The sequence below is a fragment of the Aplysia californica genome, unplaced genomic scaffold, assembly GCF_000002075.1.
Source record: "Aplysia californica isolate F4 #8 unplaced genomic scaffold, AplCal3.0 scaffold00136, whole genome shotgun sequence".
In the NCBI taxonomy this organism is placed as follows: domain Eukaryota; kingdom Metazoa; phylum Mollusca; class Gastropoda; order Aplysiida; family Aplysiidae; genus Aplysia; species Aplysia californica.
In genome coordinates this window covers 278,436-302,521 of record NW_004797406.1, presented here as the reverse complement: position 1 = coordinate 302,521, position 24,086 = coordinate 278,436, and the positions used below count along the sequence as shown (strand labels likewise).

At 38.7% G+C, this 24,086-nt stretch overlaps 2 protein-coding genes across 2 annotated transcripts in view; both read right to left on the bottom strand.

Annotated features, from left to right (window-relative positions):
• Positions 1-1,499, bottom strand: part of LOC101858177 (ganglioside-induced differentiation-associated protein 1) — a 15,846-nt gene extending 14,347 nt beyond the window's left edge. The window contains exon 1 of the mRNA XM_005096727.3: positions 1,266-1,499. The gene's annotated coding sequence lies outside the window, so the exon portion shown is untranslated. The remainder of the gene's footprint in view (positions 1-1,265) is intronic.
• A 6,327-nt stretch (positions 1,500-7,826) lies between these two features.
• Positions 7,827-24,086, bottom strand: part of LOC101857945 (importin-4) — a 34,264-nt gene continuing 18,004 nt past the window's right edge. The window contains exons 16-29 of the mRNA XM_005096726.3: positions 23,540-23,653; positions 23,136-23,255; positions 20,896-21,019; positions 19,594-19,705; positions 19,220-19,326; positions 18,786-18,863; positions 17,307-17,470; positions 16,464-16,657; positions 15,728-15,898; positions 15,133-15,344; positions 14,598-14,730; positions 13,557-13,661; positions 12,512-12,581; positions 7,827-12,113 (exon numbers count right to left, since the gene is read on the bottom strand). Of these exons, the coding sequence (XP_005096783.1) occupies positions 11,962-12,113; positions 12,512-12,581; positions 13,557-13,661; positions 14,598-14,730; positions 15,133-15,344; positions 15,728-15,898; positions 16,464-16,657; positions 17,307-17,470; positions 18,786-18,863; positions 19,220-19,326; positions 19,594-19,705; positions 20,896-21,019; positions 23,136-23,255; positions 23,540-23,653 (1,856 nt within the window). The 3' untranslated portion in view covers positions 7,827-11,961. The remainder of the gene's footprint in view (positions 12,114-12,511; positions 12,582-13,556; positions 13,662-14,597; positions 14,731-15,132; positions 15,345-15,727; positions 15,899-16,463; positions 16,658-17,306; positions 17,471-18,785; positions 18,864-19,219; positions 19,327-19,593; positions 19,706-20,895; positions 21,020-23,135; positions 23,256-23,539; positions 23,654-24,086) is intronic.

Sequence of the window (24,086 nt, the reverse complement as noted above, 5' to 3'; positions counted from 1 at the left end):
GAAGGGTAGGGGTAGGGGTAGGAGTGGGGGTAGGGGTAGGGGTATTGCTAGGGGTAGGCGTAGGGGTCCACTAGGAGTTGGGGTAGGGGTAGGGGTATTGCTAGGGGTAGGGGTATTGAGGGCTGGGGGTAGGGGCAGATCTAGGGGTAGGGGTAGGGTAGGGGTAGGTATAGGACTGGGGGTAGGGGTAGGGGTAGGGTTATTGCTAGGGGTAGGGGCATTGAGGGCTAGGGGTAGGGGCAGATCTTGGGGTAGGGGTAGGGGTAGGGGTAGGGTTTGGGTTAGGGGTCAACCACTATGAGACAGAGGGCTAGGGGTAGGGGTAGTGGAGTGGAAGGTAAGTTGTGAGATATTTCATTGAGATTTAAGATGGTTAAAAGGTCAAGGTAGTTGTCATTCGAATAACCGTCAGTAAATACAAACTATGCACATTATTTGATTAAATGAGCTATTATAATGACTAGGGGCTAGGGGAGTATTCGAGTTGTAGGCCTAGTGATTGGTCAAACGCGCGTATGAATACTTGTTGGAGGATGTAAACAAAGATGGCGCGTGCAGGGACATTCGAGTGGATTTTTCTTATTCTTTTGTCGACTTTCGACGCAGTGGGTGCTTTTATATCGTGTTTAGAACTCAAATTATGTTTTTTGAATGGATATTGTAGAAAGCGTTTTAATTGTTAAGTGGTTAATAGTTTTTCTTTCTCAATTTGAAGAGAAATTAACACTTTTGCTGGCGTATTAATATTTTTCCCGATTTTTCTCTATTATTTCGTTGTATTGACCCGGTCTGCTTGGATTTTACCCTGTTTTTAATGCATCAAACAGTGGTCCTACGAGATGAAAGCACTGGTGGGCATGAATAAATAAGACTGACGCATACCATCTGCCATTATCAGAGAGGCTACGATAGCACTTTAGAGGTGTGAAGTTTTGACCACTGCTTGCCGACAGAACTAACAGAACCGACACTTGATCTCCTCCGCTGGGCTCTGGAACCCCACCTCTCTCCTGCCCCCGTCTTAGACAAGTTTGACTGTGTACATGAAATGAGAATTAGAATGCAGTGGTGCCTGGGTAGATGCTCGTTCAAATTTATGTAATGTAAACCTCAGTAGATCTACAGTATTTTATTTATTTAGTGCTTTTGCCAGCCAGACGCCAGGAAAGGGGATGCGCTCCTTGAAGTTATTGCCAAAAGTTGTTGCATCCAAATAACTGACGACAGGCACAGAAGACCTGCCCTTTAAAACCGGCACAACTTACCTGAATTAGCGCAAGTAGTTCTTTATCACAGCAGACAATTTATTTTTTTAATAACAGAGGCGTTTGACCCCTGATTGCCGGCAGAGTGGGAATGAAACCTAGAGGTTACGTCAGGTGTCAATAATTAGAACGAAGAGGTCACAGGTGATTTCGCCTCGTCCTAGGCCTATTTTTCATGCTCAGTGCTCAGGTCTCACTTCTCAGTCAGTACTGCTGAGAGTTCCAGTTTATGCATCGTGTCCAATCATATATCTGGAAAAGTTTTCATTTTTTGGTCAAAATAGCAACAGCAAACTATAAGGACCAATTCTGCTACATTTCAAAACATTACTATCTATTTTCAAAACACTGCAAAACCATTATCGTTCATCAGCGTCACAAAAACTGAATCAATATAGGCCATGGTGCACGAAAAAAAAACGGCCATATTTGAAGACTACTGAATTATCTGGGGACACAAATAGACAGCCGGCGTTGATTTCAATTTTTATGCCCAAACCAGTGCGGTTATCAAACAGACTACGTAGGTTCTCTTGGCCTCGTCTATTGGTTCTCTTATTTGATTTTTGTAATAAAACCATGGCATGTGTTCTTTCGACAAGATCATTCAAAGCAACACTGACTAAGACACCCCTTTCTTTTCTGACTGAAAAAAAGCTCAACGTTTGTTCGCAGTTTATTTTGTATTGGTGTTTGCTTGTTTGTTTATAATTTGGGGTTGTTTTGTTTTGTTTTTTGTTTGTTTATATGTTTTTGTTTGTTTTGTTTTCGTGGGTTTTTTTCTTTTACTCGGGGTGGGGGGTCGGGTTGTTGTTGTTTTTTTCTTTCTAATGCAAGCAAAGAGCGGGGACGGCGTTCACTTTCCAGGGGAGGCGCGAGGGCGGAGACGTTCTTTTTTCGGGGGGGGGGGGGGGGGGGATATTTTACTCTAACGTTCCGAAAATTAAAACACCAAGAAAGAGAACTTCATATTTGTTGGGTAACGGATCTACGTAAAATTATATAAGGGCTTCATGCCCTGAACCTAAAGAAACCTTATATGTTCATCTATTTCTTTCGAGGAAGAGAAAAAAGTTTTAAACTGGAGGCACAGAGCAGACACATTTGGTTTTACAAAAGTTAAAAGTATCCTGCGGGAAGAATTTTGTTTCTGTTTTACTGATGCATCTTAAAATTCATTATAAAAACAGTACATCACAATCCCTACAAACAATATACATGTAGATATCTGTGTAACTGGCAGGCAACAGGATCGTTATCACATCGTCAGTGCAGCCAGGCTCCGACAATTAAGAGCATGCCACACCTGTCATCACCATCTTCACAGTTTGCAAGAAGTGTAAACGTGGGTTGAGAAAAAAAAGAGCTTTGTGAACTGCGAAGAAACGATCCGACTGGCAGAGCTTTTGTGTGTCTTGTTTCTGAAGTTGCGTTAGCACTGTACACGTATTCTGTATCTTAATTGATCTCAAGCAATGTTCTGGAAACTCAACTGATGATGAAGCAAACAATCAGTCAGGAGCGCTAGGCCAAATCATGAAGCTTCAGCACTCTGGTGCAATCAAACGAAGCTCCAATGCAATTCCGTGTTTAGTGTCACGTTCATGTTCTAAATCTTCTTGTGACGGGAGTTGCAAGTGTTGTTCGTAACCTCGGCATCACTGTTAACTCACCGATGAATGACAATGCAGAATTCTTTCGGGAATCTTGATAGTGCGTGAGCATCTGGAGTAGACACTCCATGACTGCGGTTGGGATATATATCTATCGGAGAAACTAGATGGTGGGCAATAGATGCTGCTTTGAGGAAGATTTTCTTTTCAATTAACAATCCAATCGAGGCGCTTTTCATAATAGAAGTTATGACCAGCCAAAACGCAAACTATAATCTGCTGACGACTGCCAACAACCATGGAGCCGGAAAGGCAAACGTGAAAGGACAGTTCAAGTTTGAAACTGATCTTCTCACGTACAAGTAATCTGTAAATATTCTTCCCAGTATACATGTTGACTGTGCATAGAAGAATGGTGGAGTGGTGGCAGGTCCCAAGTGATGATTTTAAAGCTTCTCAAAACGCAGCTAGAAAATCTATTCAATGGGCAAATGATAAGCTATTGGAGAGTGGGTCCGATTTTTTAATCTTTTGGACAGTTTTAATGGAAGGGCCCCTTCCTGTAAAACGACAAATTTCTAGTATAGAATACAGAAGGCACACTCGCATGGATGACCAACTGTCCACCGACGAGGCCACATCAGGTGTACTACTACCGAATTAAGGACGCACTGTGTCATGTGTAGCTTTTTGAACAAGTTTGGCAGGTCTGCAACGGCAAGTTTATTTATTTACTGACCTCTCAATTCTTCACCCAAGAAACTTTGGTGAAATCCCACCGAGGGCTATGGGAAAGCTGCAGAAGTACTTAGTGGGGAAGTTTTTAAAAACTTATTATTTATAAGTAGTTTTACGGCACTCGCAACTGCATAAGGTCATATATGAGCGCCAAGGGGTTGATGTCAACAGAGAAGTCCATACAGGGAATCAGACTTACTCTGCTCACCTCTGTAGCTTCAACAGTACAAAGTCTGCTTCGACTATCAAGGCACCCAGGAAATAGCGGGTCACAAGAGTGACAAACATACAAAAGAAGTAGAGGGAAATGAATGACGATAGTAAGGAAGAGGGGGGAAAAGAAGCAGTTCCCCGTTGCAGTTCAGGCATGACATTGATGAATCCGCCCATTAACAATTCTACTAACCATAAGAATATGTTAATGTTCGTTCTTTAGGAAGGGCCTAAAGACACGAGTCAGTAGCACCGGCCCGGGAGTTAAGTGAGGTTTGATGATGGTGTCAAAGCTGAAGAATATTATTGCAAACAGAAATGAGAAGCCTTGACTTGAAGAAAATGACAAGCATTGAGAAACAATCAGTTGCAGATTCTGAACAGGACTTGAAAACTTTTCCCGAAGTACATTTTTTATACATGTACTACTATACTAGATATCTACCTAATGCATGTTGCAGCCCATGCAAATCCAGTCCCATCTATTGTTACAAGGTGCACCTCAAGCCGGATCTTTTCACTGGTACCTGCGTGCAGAGGCATTCTACAACTACAACTACAACAAGTACATACATTTAGATCTACATATAGTACAAGCTGCTACTAACCCTGCCAGTGTCACATAATATTGTGAACGGTCTTTTTCTGCCTTTCTGAATCTAAAGTCGTCTCTGAGGTACAATGGCACTAAAACATCTGGTCCTCGAGGCTTGAGGCGTTCATGCTAATGTCTTTAGAAAAGGGGGGACTTTGACCAATTTAATGGTAAGTGTTTTACGGCGCCCACAACTGCATAAGGTCATATGAGCGCACGATACATTAAACTTAAACATTTTCAGTTTGGTAGAAATTTTGAATTTTGCCGGGTGGCAGCAGAAGCCCACTCTTATCGATTTTAGAACCACCAAGGGATCTTTAATGTGCGCAAAATGCACACGGGACCTCCGAGGTTTTTTTTGGCCCTTATTCGAGAAAGCCAAGTTTCTTATCATAAGATTAGGGGTGTCGCTGAAAGACATCGGTAAGGAGCCAAGAAGTAGCAGTAGAAACAGAAAGGCTGCAGAAAGAGTCAGGAGCCTGGAGGAGGAGGCAAAGTAGGTGAGAGGGTGGAGGCAGAAAGAGGAGACGAAAGCAAAGGACTGAACGTTATTTGAGAGCAGGAAAGGATGTGAAAGGAGTAAATTTTAGAGAAGAAATCCGTCGCTATCCGGATTCGAACCCGGGACCTACTGAATGAGAGGCCAACACATTAACCTTTAGACCACGAGAGCCCCCGGGTGACATTAGCCGTGTGTAGCCGCGAGCTTGACTAATGGCTTATTGATAACTCAGCAGAACTGTTGACCACCAAAGACTCTGATGTGATTCTGTTTTTCATAATAATATTTGTTATCAGCTTTCGAGAATACATTTATCCAACAACAGCCATTTCAGAGCAAAGAAAAAGAAAGGCAGACATACAGAATAAAGGCAGAGGGAAAGAAAAACACTCCTACCTCTCAGTTATTGGGTTTTTCTTCGTAAGAGTTTTACGGCACTTGCAACACAATAAGGTCATATAAGTGCCGAAGATTAGAGGTGTTACAAGGGAGTAACAAACACAAAAAAGGAGGGGAGATGTTTTTGTTGTTTTCAAATCCCTTTAGCTGCGAGCATTTCGCTCTTGGCAGCGCAATGCCTCCCTCAAGTAACCACATGTCCTTATCTGGTCAACGCCAGAGTAGAGCAGGCTTTGTAAGTCCGTAGGCGTGTGTAGGAGCCTGCAGGAGGGGAGATAAAGACGATAGATGTTCGATAGATAGGAAAGAAGGAGCAAACACACCAGAGCACCTGCCAACCACCCACTACCACTCAGTGGCGCCCTCCAACCACCGCCACAACAATTGGTTATGAGCAGTTTCCAAAATAAGTTTTAGAAGAGGTTTTACAGCGCTAGCAACTGAATAAGGTCATGAATATGAGGGCCAGAAGATTAGTAGAGGCGTTACAAGAGAGTAACAAACAGAAAAAAGAAGGAGGGGAGATAAGGACGATAGATGTTTTATAGGAAAGAAGAAGAAAACCACACCAGAGCACCCGTCAATCACTTACTTCCAAAATAAGACAAATGAACAACTACTAAGTGAACAAAACAACAATCAAAGGCAAAGAGAACACCCAAAAAAAATTTAAAAATTTAAAATCTGTCAGACATTGACATATTATACTCTGATACAATAAAGAAACCATGGCAAACTTTACTTTAGCCAAGGCAATGTTTATTCATACAGCTTAAAACTTTCCACATTTTACATTTAACAGAACCACAGTCACAAACAAGACTGTGGAAGAACAACCGTAAAGAGGACAGACAGAGTGACCCAAAGTTATAATTATTTTTCTTTTTGCTAGCAGAAATTCATAAAGAAATATTTTTGTGTACCCCATCAAGTTTCTTTTGTTCTCATCACCCGTACAACAGTAATGTAAAAAGCATTAAACAGCAAGTGACATTCCTAACTACAGAGATTGTCAAGACACAAGACCTAACTGTCACAACTCTTATAACATTCATCTCAAGGCATCATGAGATGTAGAGCATTCGGTCACACCCAAAAAATGACAAGACAGAATCTTCACTTTTCTAAGAATTTCAATTAGCATGACTTCCATCAGTCTTTTTTTTTTATAGTCTGTAACTGTATTAAGCAAATTCAAAACGGGGGTGGGGGGGGGGGGGGGGGGGGGGGGGGGTGTGAGTGTGTGTGTGTGTGTGGGGGTTTCTTTCCCAAAAGGGACAGGCAAATTGCGCCTTTGAATTTCTGAAATATGCGCTGAGGTGGAAGCTTGTCATTTCAAGAGCACTCTTCGCAAGACCTTTGCAAGGGTCCAAAGATGTAAGCAAATGAGTAAAACACAAAGACAACCCCCCCCCCCCCAAAAAAAAAACACAAAAAAAACAAACATACCAAAGATTCTACCACAAGGGAACAATTAAAATGTACAGACTAGAATGACAAAAACAGTTATCAAAATTAAGACAGAGAGGTAAGCACCCCTCTAAGATCCTCTCCTTCCCACTGACAATATTATACACTAGTACCTGGTTTCATAAAAATAAAACCTGAGATTAAAAAAAAATAATTGATAATTTTACTATGCATACCAGTATACAGCACACACTGTTGACAAAACTCGCAATAAAACTGAAAGAAAGACAGGTAAAGAATAAGAAAAAGTCAGACCATTTCCCCAACCTCCAGAAAGGCACATTCAGATCATCAAACATTTTACAATGTTTGTCTATCCACCAACCACACCAGCGACACAAACTTGTTCAGCACTTTCAAAATAAGCCATTTGCACTCTTGACAATCACCGCAAGATAAAAAAAAAAATAATAAAAGCAAGAGCAGTAGCTTACAAACAATCGCAAGCAGGAGTGAAACACACCAAGGAATAAGAGGCATTATTATATTTCAATTCTTAGTATTGCACAAAGCACATTTCAGCAGCCCGTTCACATTTTTTTTTACAATTATTGTGCCAAACAGCAGAAATTAACAAACAAGTGACAGTCATATTGCCAAATTGGTTTCAAATAATTTCCCTATTGCATACACATTTAGTTATAAATATAAAATGATCCAAAAGTTTCAACAATAAAGGATCTAACTCTGTTTTACTTCCTGTCATCACTGAAGAAAGTTCCAGCAAAGGAAAACAGACTTTTGTCTAGCTGCCCCATTTCAGTTGCACTGAACATTCCAATGAAAACCAACAAGTTTTCAGTCCTAAACACAGACCAATTAATCGCAACCGAAATCTGTAGACTACATACATTTTCCTCAAATGGAGATCCTATCTACCTTTCAAAGTCTTCACCCCCCCCCCCCCTCCCTCTCTTTTCCATGAGCGGCAATTGCAAACATTGCAGAAATTAATACTTAAACATTCCCTCTTTACCGTCCTGCCCACAAATCAAGATGCAGTTTTCCATACCAACCCTTACACCAACTTTTTTTTGTAGTGAACTAAACGAGCAATATTTAAATGGCAACTAGAGGGGACCCTGTAAAGAAAAACAATTGTTCACAAAATTCTCCTTGGACAGGTAGGCCTACAATGTTATCCAGTCAAAGAATTTAAAAAAACAAAACAACAACAAAACAATAAGAAAAGGTTTTAAACCAATCCCAATGGACAAAGAGAAAAGACACCAATATTACTCTTCCCCATAAATGTGAGAATTACATCACCATCCGTCCTACGTCTTTGTTTGAAGGCCCAAGTTAAATTAATATTTTGGCTATTTCAAACCACATGCAGGATTATAGTATATGTATGTACAGGTGTGTGCAGTATATTCTGACATAATGTCTTCAGTAATACTACCAGAATATTTTGGAGAACCAGTTATGATTTTAGTAAGAAAAGACAAACAGTCACAATTTTCTACTTCCAAAAGAGGCACCTGGTATCAAGGGCATGAAGTCTGAATTATTTACAAAAGAATTCATTTTACTGCTGAGCTCATTTTAAGTCTTTTGAGATATTATTTTTAAGTCTATTTGACAATGTGAGTCTGACTACGAGAAGCGCTAAAAATGAAGAAACATTCAAGCAAAAAGAAAAAAAGAGTGAATCAGTGGCTCTGAGATAGCAGACTCCTCCCTATTACAATGGTCCAAAAGATGTGAGCCTCACAGTACGCTGAGTGACCATCTCATGGGTCCTCGGTGACAGAGCAATAGTCATCATTGAATTCATTGTGCAACCAATGCATACTGCATAGCATTAAAACTTGGAACTACAAAAGTTCACACAAGCACCAGTGATTATGCAAACACAAAGAATAATCCACAGTTGTCAGGAACAATTGGCCAAGTAATATATTTAAAAAGTATTAAATTCTACTTATGAAATGTTTGCATGAAATTTCGAACAACATTTAATTTCCACAAAAGTTTGTCTTGAGTTGAGCATTTTAGTAACCGTTATTCCTTTCAGGAGCTAAAACTTGGCACATTTCTAAAACAGGTTACAGACTATAAGTCTAGCTTTGTGATTTCTTACTACAAATTACCAAAGCTAAAAAGGAGTATAAAATATGAAACCCTCTAAAATACACACTTGCTGTTGTGATTTTACTTTAATTAACAAGAGCACCTTTCTTTTCATTTTTCAATTCACTTTTCAATTTTTACCTTATTCACCTGTAAAACATGTGAATCAAGGTAATTTCCAATATCCTATGACTGGTATGAGCACAAATAATTTTTAAAAACTGGTCAATCTTATTTATTTCACAAACAAGGAAAGAATGTGAGACTAAATAAGACAGATTTTATGTACAAATCGGACCTTGGCACAAACACTTCTACGAGATTGAAATTAAGACTGTGGACTAACATTTATATATTTCGAAACAGCAAAGAGGATGACAAAAGTAAACAGTGCATAGTCAGCATTCTTATCTCTTGACATATGGTATTATTTGTACATGGTTAATGACACCTAATGTTTGAAAACATACCTCTCCTTTTCCTTAAGAGAAAAAAATACCTTATAATATCTAAACAATAAAATCAGATAAGAAATAATTCAAGCTTTGTGATCCCTTTCGAGAATAACCTCTAAAAGTAAACACCATGAAATGTAGATAAAACATTTAGAGTGATAAAATATTATATTTTTAGGAGAATGCAACTCTATCTCAACACAGTAACGTGTAACTGTGCAAACAAATTAAATTGCCAAGTCATAAAAACAAAATCCTTAAGGCTCGAAAAAGGAAAAGATAAGACATTAAGAAGTTCTTTTACACTTACCCAAAAATATGAGATATGACTTGGACAATCTCATAACATGTTCACAAAAAGGCATTGACCCAATTACTGATTGTTTATACATTATTACAATAATAAATTAACTTTAAGTTTGTAATTTTGTTTCAGTAGTAACAAAACTCTTTTCATGCATATTCTCATAATGAATCATAAGTGACAAAGACAGTTCTACTTTGGCGCTCCATAAATGGTAATTGAAAACAACAGTGTATTGAAGACTTTTACCGGAGTGACATTACAACAGAGAAATTTCCATTCAAACCGGAAATGTTCCTCTTCGTGTTAACTTACCAACATTTTCAATTTCACAGACAGCGCTTATAAGTAGCAAAATATCCCCGCAAATGTTACTTTTATTATTCTAATTATGAAATCACATCAACTTCATACATAGACACACTCTCTCTCCTCTTTTTCACTTACAACAAATAGTTTCTTATTCAAGGGACAAAAATTGATTCCAGTAAAAGATTTACAATTGTAAAATACGTGTCCACGAGTATCACAACCAGGGGTACACTGAGCAAAGCTTTCATGAGCTCAGTCCACATGCATGGTAAAACATTTTTTTTTTGCTTTTTTTTTCTTACGTCTTTCACAAAAGTGGAAAAACCTAACCTTTGTTGCAATATCAAAATTACAAAAGAAATTTTTCACATCATGTAATTTCCCAAAACTAGACAGCTGTAGAAGGGTTTGGGTTTTTTTACAGGTGGGGTGGGGGGTGGAGTGAATTTTAGTTTGCAACATTTTCAACAGAAAAGGGAGCTGAATTCACAGAAAACACCATCAAGAAACAACTTGGGATAAGTCTAGACCCTCAATAAAAGTAAGCCAAAAACCAAATGCTCAAAACTCATGAGCAGCGAAAAGGCTTTTTACAAGGATGTTTTAAAGTTTGAAATGGGCAGTGTAAACTAAACACTGTGCAGTATTTGAAAACTTTAAGGTCCAAACTTATCAAAAAAAGTCATGAGGGCTACAGAACTTTTCTTAAAAGGTTAGGGTATTGTTGCGTTACTTGAAGAGTTGACTCAACTCGGGACTGATTTTCTGTACACTTCATATACATCAGGTACCTTCCCTTTGCAGCAGATAAAAATATAATGAACTTTTCAGCGACCACCTAAATAACATCTTCAGGATTCTTTTATTTAGCATCAGATCATAATATTTATTCAAAAGTGGTACGAAACAGCTTGCACTCAGATAAAATCATTTCATACAAAGATTTACTGCGGTCTAAACGGTAACAAAATTCTTATTATTTGAAGCCTATCATCTACCAAACGTAAGGACAAAATTCTTGAGTCTACAACAGAAGTGTGTTAAAGACAGACCCGCCAGGCCAGTCGGTGTAGTCACTGCTAATAATCTTTGTATTTATAACTCAATACACTAGTTGTCATTAGATTACATACCTTGACGGTGACTGGCCCTAATTGTTGTTCTAATGTTTGTAAGTGGCCCGCCAATAAAAAAATGTAGTACATTCCCATTTAACACAATACGCAATGTCTGAAGCTGTTACACTACATCACAAAATATCTTGACAAAACAAATACACCCAAGAAAACCTTTTAGCATTTTTCTGGCAAACCTATCAGAATGCTTGAGGTATATTAAGCTAAGGGACACTGACAAAAAGTAAATTGTCAAGTAAATACACATACTAACATAATATTGAACACATATGACGAACACATTTCTTTTCTGAGACACCTAACAAATTATATGATGCTAAAGATTTGTTGTTTTTACCCATGAAGAATTAAAAATTTGCAAGCACCAACCACAACAAGTCATACCAATTTGTTTTGTCTTTGTATGAAGAGAGTCATTTTCCAAAAATTCATTAACGCACCATATTCATAACAGCATTGTATCACTAATACTATTGCTTAAATTGGGAGCTCAAGAGCAACAACTGTAAGATAATGGAGCTAAACAAAACACTAGACATATATAAATCTATCTAGACATGCCACTGTAATGATGATAGTGTAGGATCCCTCAGAAAGCAAGGAAGCTGCATGCTTAAAGAATGAACTTCCTTCAGTTTATGGCCAGCAAAACGAAAAGAGGCAAACTTCCACCTGCTTTATTTAAATAGCACGAGCAAAAGTGAAGTAAACAGGCACCGCATCCTGCAACAGAAAAAAACTAAAAGTTTACAATATTAGTAGGCAGAGGCAGTGTGAGGAAAAGACCAACAACGGGGAATAGAATCTTAGGTAGAAATCTGTTGTCCACTATCACTGTTCTACACGTGAGAAAGACAGGGGTGGGGGGGAGGTCTGGCCATCAGGATGCAACGGGAGCTCCAGGGTTCATGGTCAAGCAGTTGTCAAGCACGGCCGCTTGAGCAGGCTCAAGTCCAGAGCGAACCTGGTCAAACTCTGCCGGGAACTTCTCGCGGACGTTCTGCACAAACTGAACCAGGACAGATTGGGTCTCTGAAACAGACAGGAGAGATATGTGTAGTAGTTTGCATGGCAGGCATGCATCACCAGTCTAAAAATGATCATCATCTTGCACACCACAAAAGTGACTTTTTGCTACCAGATTACATGGGGTTTCAATATACAGTCATTTGAAAAATATGAACAAGCACTTTTCATTCAATCTTTACTCTTTACTTACTTTCTCCCTCAACAAATATACAGAGAAAACAAAACCCACAAGGATTCAGATGAACATTATTTTACCTATTAGTCATACATACAGAAAATATTTTATTAAAATTTGATTTTGAAACATGAACAAACATTGCACATTGTTTCCAGAACAATCAACAATAGTTCCTCAAAAGTGAAGTCACAAAAATCGACAAGAAAACGTATCTGTTTCTCACCTGGTTTTATTTTGTCCGTTCCAACCACCACAGTTACAACACTGAGTATTTTTGGAATGAAAGGAACAATCTGAAAAAATGAAACGAGAATAACCCCACAATTAAGGATTAAACTGACAATAATGAATATGTCTGAAAGTCGAACAAATACAAAATGAGGAAACTACACAAATCTTAAAAAATTAATAAATAAAAATTACCGGATTACAAATCAAAGTACATTTTACACTGCAAAATTCTGTTCAAAAGTCTTGTGCCTTAATGCATAGAAAGGGCACAATTCAGTCTTATGTGTTTCATTCCACCTCAGCCTAACCGACCAATCACCTTAGAGTACTGAAACCCCACCCCCCAGGTAGATCATTTGTTTAGAAAAAAGGGCAGCAAAATGGTGAGACATCAAACATTTGAGACTTGTTTGCCAAGACAAGGTATGAAAAAACAAAAACCTTAGCTGTAGACAGCAAACCATGCTATTCAAAGTTCAAGTATTTAACTACTGTTCCAAGAATAGGGTGGGGTCTGCAGGGGGTCAGCACGAGAATGGTCTCTATTCACAAGAATAAATAAAGAAAACGTAACACCTAAAGGAAGCAAAATGAGCATACAACACCAGAGCCCACACCAAATGCCAAACATTTATTGAACACCTAGAGTCCCTCAGCTCAACAACATCGAGTAACTAGCACAAAAGAAACAGATGTCAAACAAAGACCAGTAAGACAAGTGTCTTCTTTTTATTACTTTTTAAGCGCAAGATCTGAAACAAACAACTGCCCATTGTTCGCCATTCATTTCTCCGTTTGAATATTCTTTTAAAAAAGCTGTATATCCTGGTGTTTCCCAACCCATCTGTTCAAGTTCCTTGAATTACTCTTTGTCTACATCTTCCTTTTATGCCTTCTATTTTTCCAATGAGAGCAAGATGTTTCAGGCTTTTAAAAGTGTCAAACCATTTGTATTCAAAGTTGTCACCATAAAGCTAGCCTCGGCACGCTGACACCATAAGAGATGTTTCCACAATGGCAAATTCGAAAGCACTCACCTCTGGCACATTGTCTCCATAGAATTTCATCAAACAGGTGAAGACTGTCACATACTCCTCAAAGTCTTCCTTCAAAGGCAGCAGCTGCATCACAACAGGAAGCACCTGGGGAGGGTTTCATTTCACTTTTGCTAAAGATCCACACATATTTCAGAACAAAGCACTGCTAAATCAAAACAACAAAAAGAGAATAAAAGTAGTGGACTGATGGGGCAGTGCTTTAAGTAGGAGAAAAAAACCCATCTGGAGACAGTTTACTTTCATGGTCGTTAAAGACAAAGGCACGCAGGGGCAGGTAGAGATACTGCAAAATCAAAACAAGAGAAGCTTTAGCCTGGGGAAGATAAAGGTGTAATACAGATCTAGACTTTTTGTCCAGTAACAACTGCTAGCTCAAGACAAGAATGAGCGGCCAACTAAAAATACAGATATGGACCAAAAAACGCCCAAAATAGTTGATAAGGGCATAAAAAAATGTTTGTTAGCAAAAAATTACAACAGTAATTTAAGACTTTGACGTTTTTATTACCTTTCTACTTCAATCTCTTGTGATATGTAGGCTTTGGTCACCAAACTTTTTCAAGTGGACCAGACAACTGAGAGAATGCCGAATGCAGGCCGGAGAGCACTCTACAAACAGGTCTTTGAAGTTTTCTATTCCTAGGTGGCCCTGATGCCTGACCAGCCATTCATCACACAACTTCCACTCCGACAGGGATTGAAAAGACTAATATTCTCCTGTACTCACCGGTCAAACAGAAAGTTATTTCATTTTCTAGCAAAAATCCAAAAGTCAGTTTTGCCATTTAAAAACTTTCACCACAGAATTCGTATATAATGACACTATTTCCGGAGTTATAAAAGACTGGACTGAAAAATCGACCTGGTCAGTCAACTAACCACTAGCAGTTTGTGTCAGAAAAGGGTTAAAAATAACTCGAAGAAAAGCAAATTACTTCAACTCGCTACGGGCACCTAAAAGTGTAAGCACAGGATGTTCATATTCAAACATGTCCAGCCAACTTCTCCGCTCACTCTTACCTGTGGGACTGGAACATGGCTGGGGCTGTGCCACATCATTCTGCACACAGCTGCACAGACATTGTCCAACACTCGGGGGTTCGGTTCTGCATTCATCAGGGCAAACAGAGTCTTCAAAATATCAGTGTAATGGCTGGGGGGAAAGACAAAAAAAAATAGCTGGTCCAAAATCATTGCAAAAACCACACTCACATTAGCTGCACTTTTCAAACATGGTATTCCGTGGAGACAATTGTACTACACCGTAAAGACTGAACAGACATCAAAATAAGAAAGTATTGGGAGGGAAGACGTCCACAGATGAACAAATACACACATTTTTAAATTCATACGATACAACACACAACAAAAACCTATAAAACCGCAATATATATATATATATGGTAAAAATAATTTATTATAACTACATAACTAACTAAAACTGTATGAAAGCAGCAATCTGACCAACAGGCAATTTTCTTAAAAACACAGACAAAAAAATTCCAGCAAATCTTGGCCATCATGTCAAGCAATATCCCATGAAGGAGTCACTGACCTGATCATACCATCACCACCATTGACAGCAAGAACACCCAGGGCAAACACCGCGTTGCTGCGCACTTCCTCATCCTCATCCTTTGTCATCCGAGTGAAGACTGGATACAGTGTGTTAGTGAAGGCTGATCCCACAGGAGACCCACAAGCCTCGATCACTTCTGCCAGAGTTCCAACTGCGAAAGATTTTTCTGATGTGGAGGACGTCTCTTTCTGAAAGTGTGAAAAATACATTAAAATTTTAAAAGATCGCATAAACACGAAGTGTTCTGGTCTGCTTTACAGAAAGTGTATTTTTTAGTAGAGGTTTTACAGCGCTCGCAAATGCATAAGATCATATGAGTAAATAGAATCAGTACAACCACAAATAAAACTGTTGTAGTTGTATGGTGTTGCTTTTCCTGTTGTCTCAAACTAACAAAGCTGTGCAAGGTTGTCAGGATCGCTTTGTAAGTTGTTTATATGGTTTACATGCATATTAATGTTTTTCTTAGGTAACTAACATGTTTCTGTTCCCATTAAGTAGTAGGATTATCAAATTATGCGAAATGAAAAGAATACATCCTAAAGAAAAAATACAACAATAAGGAACATACCAATCTTTTGAGCAAGTCAGTGACAAAGGACGTGAAAAAAGGCAAGAAGTTCTCGCCCCCCATGAGGCGTGCGATGACAGGAAGCACATCCCCTGCGGACTCGATGAGCATACTGTCGTACTCCGCTTCCATGTCTTCTTCTGCGTCTTCCTCTTGGTCTTGACAGGCCACCTGGGTGCAACAATGTGAGATCTGCCTTCAAACAATGGCTAACAGTTTAACCCTGTGACTTCAATAGGCCACACACTTTGCTTTTCGGAAATACATTACAAAGCACTTAGCATGCTCTCAAGTTTTATTATGTACATGAAAGCCCCTGCAGTATGTACCTCTCATATAATGCACACTCGGTTACAAAAACACATCTTCATATAATATAATATATATCCAAAGGAATTATCCAGTAACTTGATAACACCATTTTAGTCCTATCTCATTTCATATGAACTTCAAACTCCTTCTTAAAAAACATACACAGCAGTTTTTTTCAAAATAGTAAGATCCGATTATTTTAACACTTTGTTGCCTCATCTCGCCGATTAGCGAAGTTTACTACCCAGTTTCTTTGGATTTTTCCCCAAAATATGATGGCAAAGTTACAGTAATTTGTTGCCCACACCTGTCGCTTGTTTCAAAATGGCTATATCCTTGTCACAAAATCTTACTCAACAGCAACGCTGAAGAAGCCGGAGTAAATAATTCCACAAGGGCCACTTTATCCCCCACCATAACTTACTTTGTGGGTGAAGATTTCCTTCATGGCTGTCAGTATAGCATCAGTGGCCCCTGTGATAGCCAGCACTGGCTGACCAATCTTGTCCAGCATCTCTTGTATGGAGTCAACGGCAGTCATGACCACTGTGCGATCAAGCTCTGTCTTGATGGCTTCCAGGTATTTAGGAACAATTCCTTGGATCATTGTGTTGAGAACTGTGAAAACAAAGGCATGTTATCATTATAAAACAGGTATCAGTAATGCAGTCAGTGTAAGATCAAAACCATGGAGGCCATCCGCTTTCTTTACCCTATGGCAGCAGCACAGACAACTACATTGAATTTTCGAAACAAGAAATTAAAATGCCACTGCGGCTTATCAAATATAGACAGGGAGGATAAAAAGCTGGACAACAAAATGTATGTAGTGCTTACTCAAAAAGTCTTCCAGTTCAACAAAACGACTCAGACATGTGGATATACATTTTTCTAGCCACATAATACAAAATCATCAACTGAAACAATCTTTAAAATTCTAATTTTTCCCCACTCACACCCTCAAGCAAAACAAATCAGGAAAACAACTAAACATTAGAGATAAGAGCCTTTCCAAAGAAATCACTATTCTTTCTTAAACAGCCAATTTGGTATGAACAGAGTAATTCTAACACGTTACATCCAGATAAAAATATGACATATAATTGAAAAACGATCAGCACGTAAACAATAAGTCTCATTTAGTGCATGGAAAAAAAAGTAGGACATTCCAACCATACCAGAGGCCCACTACAACCCCCCCCCCCCCCCCCCCATGCAACTATCATAACAGAACAGAAAGCCGAGACACCTAGCAGCAGAGCCTTACCCTCAGCAGCCTCGTTGGACTGAGACTGTTTCTGGGCCTCATGGACGCACAGACAGAACTGGCACAGTGCCTGGAAGGCTCCCTTCTTAATGCCCACGGCTGGGTACTCCACCATCTCCATGGACTCTGTGTACGCCGTCTGCATGTACGGCAGGAAGGCAACACTGCTCGCAGAAATCAGGGGGCAGCGGAGAAGGCATTAGTAGTGGTGGTGATGGTGGTGGTGGTGGTGGTAGTGGGAGGAAGACTGTGTGTGTCTTGTACTTTTATACTTAAGCGTAGAGTTTGAGTAAACAAAGCATATGGATGGTATCAGGCGCAAGCCATGTAAGTCCAAAATAAGTTAAGTTTTATTTTTGTTTGAAAAGATCCCTTCGAAACCATCTTGCTTCAAGTCTTTGTATAAAGCAAGTTAACAAAGCGAAAATGATAAAATAATATGACATTTGCACATGTAAATTATTAAAGACACTTTCTGGCACACTTGACACAAGCACACAATTTTCCTTAACCCTTTCAGCTCTCGCCAACTGGTGGCAAGTAAAACAGCCCGTCTGCCTAGCCACCGGTACAGCGGTAAGCGAGACTCTATCCCCACACCAGCCCACCTGAGACAAAACGCGTACAGCAAACAGCGTTTACAACGCAGGACGTTTTTAATTATTTGAAGATCTTTCTGGATTTGATGCTGGTAATGATGAGGACTACCCTGAGCGGGATATGGAAAGTGATTCTGACGATCATAGGAATGTAAGTAATATATCGCTTAGGAGCTCAGGCAGAGGGGCATGGTAGCCTCAGGAGGTCAGGGCTCAAAGGGTTAAAAGCAGTCAGTTTCGGCTTCCATAGTTTGTGCTTGTGACACAAGAATGGTCATTTAGTGTAGAGGAAATGTAAAATAGACAAACAACAGCGTGAAAAAAAAATAGAAGTAGGGCCTATAAGTTTTTCCCTCCAGCTATCCACTCTTTCCTATTGGGGCACTTTTGAGATCTATCAAAATGACAAATGCAAAGATCTTGCATAAAAGTTTGCATACGTAATGATAAAAATGACGAGAGAGATAAAAACAAAAAATACAAAATTTCCATAACAATGGAGTGCAAGATATTCTCCAAATATCTATAAAGTCCAAGATGGCTAAGAACAGCACATCTTTTACCTCAAACCATCTTCTTCCTATCATCACCTTACCATATCTGTGTAAACATTACTTAGAACATAGAGCAGACAGTAAATTGTAAAAATTTGGAGGGGAAAAAAAAAGAAGATATTTGTACCTTTTTATTTCTCCTAATTTAATTGAAGCTTTGAGCAGCAGGCTATTCCTTTATTTCTTTCTCAGTATGACAAATATAATTTGTATCCCTGTCCAAATCAATAACACTTTGTCAATTAACTCCGTCAAAAATAAAATAAAAATTTGAACTTTATGAACCATTGAAAGCAAAATGTATGTATTACATTGGTCATACTCACCCAGTGTTGAGGGCCAGCTCTCCCAATGCACAGCAAGCGTCCTCTTTTTCATCCAGATAAGCATTTTCTACACTGATGCTGTTGTACAAATGAAACAAAAAGTGACATTTATTCACAAAAAGCGACATTTACTCAAACCACCAAAAAGCAACCAAAAAGAATATTGTATGCAATATTATGAGTTTTATCTCCTAAGGAACCTATAGGTAAGGCTAAAAATTTATCATAGTATTAAAAATGAAACCTTACAAAAGCTAAAATTTGCACACAAATTTCCACATTGTCAGAATCAGAATATCCAGTTAAGCACACATCAATAAGAGCAAGAAGGAAAGAGTTTCAGCATACCAGTCTCTGTAAATTACAGATTTAAAGACATATGGGAGAGAATGTACAAACACAAATCAAATAAAATGTAAAAGAAATAAAGTTACCCCTCCAGTTTGTAGTCATCCTCATCATCAGCATCCAAATTTTCGTCATCGTTGAACTCATCCTCGTTGAATATGGTCACAGTGTCACTCTCATCTTTAAAATGAGCCTGAAATAGAACAAAATAAGGGTTGTCAAAGGAATAAAGGCATCTAGCAATGGAAAGCTGAGCTTTGCGGTTTCATAGAAGGAGCTAAAGCAATACGTATTCGTAATACCACAGCATTAAACTAAAAACGGCAGCATATATTCTCCTCAAGCAGGCAAAGTTTTGAATAGACACCTGTGATTCTTGCACACCATGTGACATACATGAAGAGGTACTAACCTAACACAGAAGATCAATCCTTATCCATACCCACTAACTCGTATATACCTTAACTCCCTCTGTGGACTTCATGGCAGAAACCATGAACTTGGTGATCCTCTCCAGGTACTCGGCCATCTCTGTCTTCAAGATGATCGAAATAGCTGCAAACAATCCATACCTAAAAAAAAATCCACAAAGAGAGAAACATACCAGAAACTTGTAAACAATATCCAAATTGCAGTTTGATATAACACAATTTGCAATAACTAATTATTCCTCAGCACATTCAAAATTACCCAAATAAAATATGCAATAAAAAGAAGTACCGGAAAATATTTATTTGCTGAAAGATAACAAACTATTTGCACTTAGGGTGACTAAGGGAATAAAGTTAAAGTAACTTTCCTAGTAATGCTACATCCTAACATGAAAGGCAAAAAACAGAAGCAATGCCTGAGGACGTATTTTGTGTGGATACCACGGCATATGCAAACAGAGTACTGCACAGAATCTAATGTCACATTCCCCTACACTGTGGAGCCCTAAGGCTGTGTTTTGTCACTCACTACTTCTCTAAATAATATATAAATAATCACAGAAGTCAGTAGTATCCAAACAAGACTGATAAATAGGTGGTCAGGTCTTTTAAATGGTGCAGATCAAATTATTCATTAGTAAATCTATCAAAAACAAAACAAATGATTTTGGACTTTAGATGAACGATGCCAACAGTCTCTGGAGCAAATTGAAATAAGTAAGTCACAGACTCACTGCCGAACGAATGATGAAATATTCTCTTTAAACATTCACTGGGAAACCACATTTAAAAAAGCAAATAGGAATATATTTCTTCAGGATGCGCACACCTATCAAAGTAAGTACAAATAGTCTGAACTGGATGATCTGAGCAAGCCCTAAAACATCAGTGAACTGAAAAAGGAGAATTTTTTAATTGATCAGCTCAACCTTTAAGAAGGAAGCATTATTTCTAATAGATAATTTATGCCTACCTCAGCCAGGCTGGTAAATGAACATTTTGCTATGAAAAAAGATTTGTGCAAGAGAGAGAAAGAAAATGTGAGTTTTTAAGTGTGCATTTGAGTGTGTGTGTGTCTGAGATTTTGGAATAATCTCAGCTTTATAAATATACTATCAAGATGAATTTCTCACTTGAGTATGAGATGAAAAAGTTTTTCAGTCATAACATAGTAACTAACAGGATGAGATTTTTTCCAATCAATGCTCATCCAGGTATATATTGATAAACAGACAGCTGCAAAAATTAAGTCATGAAACGAAACAATACAAACCATTAAATTTACCATCAAGGCTAAAAGTTAAAGAGAGTACTAAAAATCGTAAACTTACACACATCTGCGTAGATCAGGGTCTGTAGAGGTTTCCAGAAGATTCAGACCCAACTCTGTGCACTCTCGAGAAAGGGGACGGAACGTTTCTTCACCGATGCTGCGTGCCAAGACACTCAGTGTGTCTGAAAAAAAAATATATATTTGTGCCCAGCTTATTTGATTTGAGAAGCTTGTGAATCAAATATGGTGAGAAAAAAAAAGAAAGGAAAGACAAACAGACATTTCAGGCATAAATCATCCAAACTGGCAAAAGCCTGAAAATAATGAGAACATGAATGTCAAAACAGTCAGCAAGTTCATTCAGAGTCACTGATCCTATGAACACCACCTCACAAGAATGACAAACGAAGCAAGAAAGAAATGTACAAAATGAAATCAGACAAACAAAAGAATTTTTAAATAGTTTATGTGACAAGATGACAAAAGCGTTAACATGCACCAGGGGCCAGCCACAACAAAGCGCCTGCCAGCCACAGAAAGACCTTTAGGTAGAGAAATAGGCAAGGCAAGGTATGGGTTTGATGCCCCATTCAGCAGTGTAAAGGTTTTCTGCAGATATTCAAGAGGCTGGACCCCTTTTCGAATCTCTCTCCAAGAAGAGCGACCCAAGTTGTTACAAGAAATCCAAACCAGGGTCATACGATCTTAAAGTACGACATGATACTATGTGAGACAAAACAATGTGTCCTAAGTGATATACAGGGTCCCCACCAAATCCTGGAAAAATTTTTCAAGACCCCCAAATTTTTTTCAAGACCCCAATTCGAGGGAAAAATCAGGCCGCTGCGGGTCAAGAATGATCCCCCAAAAAAGCCAATCTATCAAAGATAAAGAGTCAAAATGTCTATAAATGAATGCAAATGTAGATTTTGTAGTATAGTCTTCAAACAATAGATGACTATAATACTGGGTGACTGCCAAACCAGCTTCTCAATTTTCCAAGGGAGGGGCCTCATCCATTTTCCAGGAACACGTTACATAACAATGAAAGCGTGTGCTCCATTTATATCTAATATAATACATGTATATGTTTTTGAATACACACACACACACACACACACATGTAGGTACATTATATCCAGTTAACAACATGTCAGTGTGGCACTGGGATCTTGAGAGACTTTGGTATTTCAATCTGTTCTTACTTATTTATATTTTCCCATCATCATATTAGCCAACATAACAAACTATAGACCCTATATAAAAAAATGAATCCTGTTTTGAGCCTGAAAAAAAACCTAGAACTAGAAAATCGACTGTCAATAACCAGTCTGGGTGTCCTGATTCATATAATAAACGTGAAGACGAAAACCATTGCTGCAACTCAAAGTAGAGTAATAACTAGAATGGCTCAAGTACACCTATTCAGTGTGAGAGGTGTAAGAACTGGGGGGGGGGGGGGGGGCGCGCAAGATGCAGTGACACTGAAAACCTGCCAATCTTGAACAGAAAGCTAATAAAATATAGATATAAATTACAATCACCCCATCCAATGAAACGCGAACACTTTAGTTCAATAACAAGGCATGACGGATCCTGATTCCACACAAGGCCTGCACCAACGCGCGCTTTGCAGAGAGCTCTAAAGTAGTACTAGTAGTAATCAAAATGCTAAAAATTTGCTTCTAAGTTCAGTTTTTGTCCTCTAGCGTTGCCTTCAGTTCCCCCCCCCCCCCCAATCCCCTTCCACGAGTGTATCTTATAAAGGAGTCCTATACTTCACAGCGCTCAGGCCGCCGGTACTCACAGGTTCATTGACCGGTCACGAGGGCGAACCTGTCAAGACGCTTGTATAACTCCTTTTTCTTTTTTCTTTTTTCCACAAGCGACAGCAGAGGGCAATTTTTAATATTGATTTATTTTCAAGGCGACACACCGTTCATAATGCACAACCTGCATGTTACAAATGTTGCGTTATCTATCAGACTATTACCGGAAAATTTCTGGGCGGTAACGAAAGCAGATCTTGATTATTCCCGATCGAGCCTCGGTGTCACACATACACTTCCGTCACAGCGGTTCAATTACATTTCTTCTTTAGGATTCATCAACCATACAGTCTAGATAGCTGCACATTACACAGGCCCTATACTTTCCCGACTTACCGACCCATCACAAAATTCCCGACTTTTTCCCGACCTATCTAAAAATTCCCGACTTTTCCCCGATTTCCCGACCCTGTGGGGACCCTGGATATAGTAAAAGCCAGTACAAAAAAAAGTAAGCAAATGAACTAACCAATTGCAGCTACTTGCAGCTTTTTCACTTCCTCCTCTTCCGATGAAGTGGTCAAGTATGCCTTGAAGAGATCCAGAATGTCCTTGAAGTATGGTCGCATCTCCACACCCGCAGCATTTGCTACAAAAAAGAAAAAAAAGAGTTACTCAGAAGATCACCAAGATTTAGAACATAAAAGTCATAGGAATGCTGTCCATCTCTGGGTTATCTATTTCTAAAACGAATGAGGAGCCAGTTCTGAATTATAACCTACTAATCAAAATGTAAACGTTAATGCTTTTAAAATTTCAGTAAAAAGTCATTTTCTAAGTCATAAACAAGATACAGCTTAAAAAACAAATATCTTCACATTCTCTGCTCTGAAAATAGGATTACTCAAAAAGGATTTGATTCCCTGCACTTACCAGCAGCACCAATAGCACTTATGGCCAGTTCTTTTGGTTTATAGAGAGGAGAATTTCGAAGTACACTCAACAAATACTCCATGAGGGACGGGAGATACGGCAGAATTCCCACACCTGCAACATAAAAGAAAAAGTTCCTTTACAACAGAAGTAACACATAACGAACTACAACAGGGTAAACATATAAATAGTTTTTGTGCACACGGTATAAGTTTTTCATTTCAAATATGTTGACTTTACAATATCATTTTTCAGCTCGTCACAAAATGTAGCGAAAAACAGCACCTCGAAAAGAACAATCAAGACCATGTCTCAAGATGAATGATGCAAAGGTAATAACAAAATACTCAAAGAAGAACAAGATGATGCAAACAACACACTTTCTTGCCTAATTAACCACATACATTATTATCCCAAGAGACAAAATTTAAACCAACAAGGCACAAACATAGAGTAGTGTGTGTATTCTTTCATTTTTTTATAACAGTCCTAACATTTCGAGCATAGAAAAGTTGCCTTTTTGGGGTGTAACAAAAGTAATAGCACA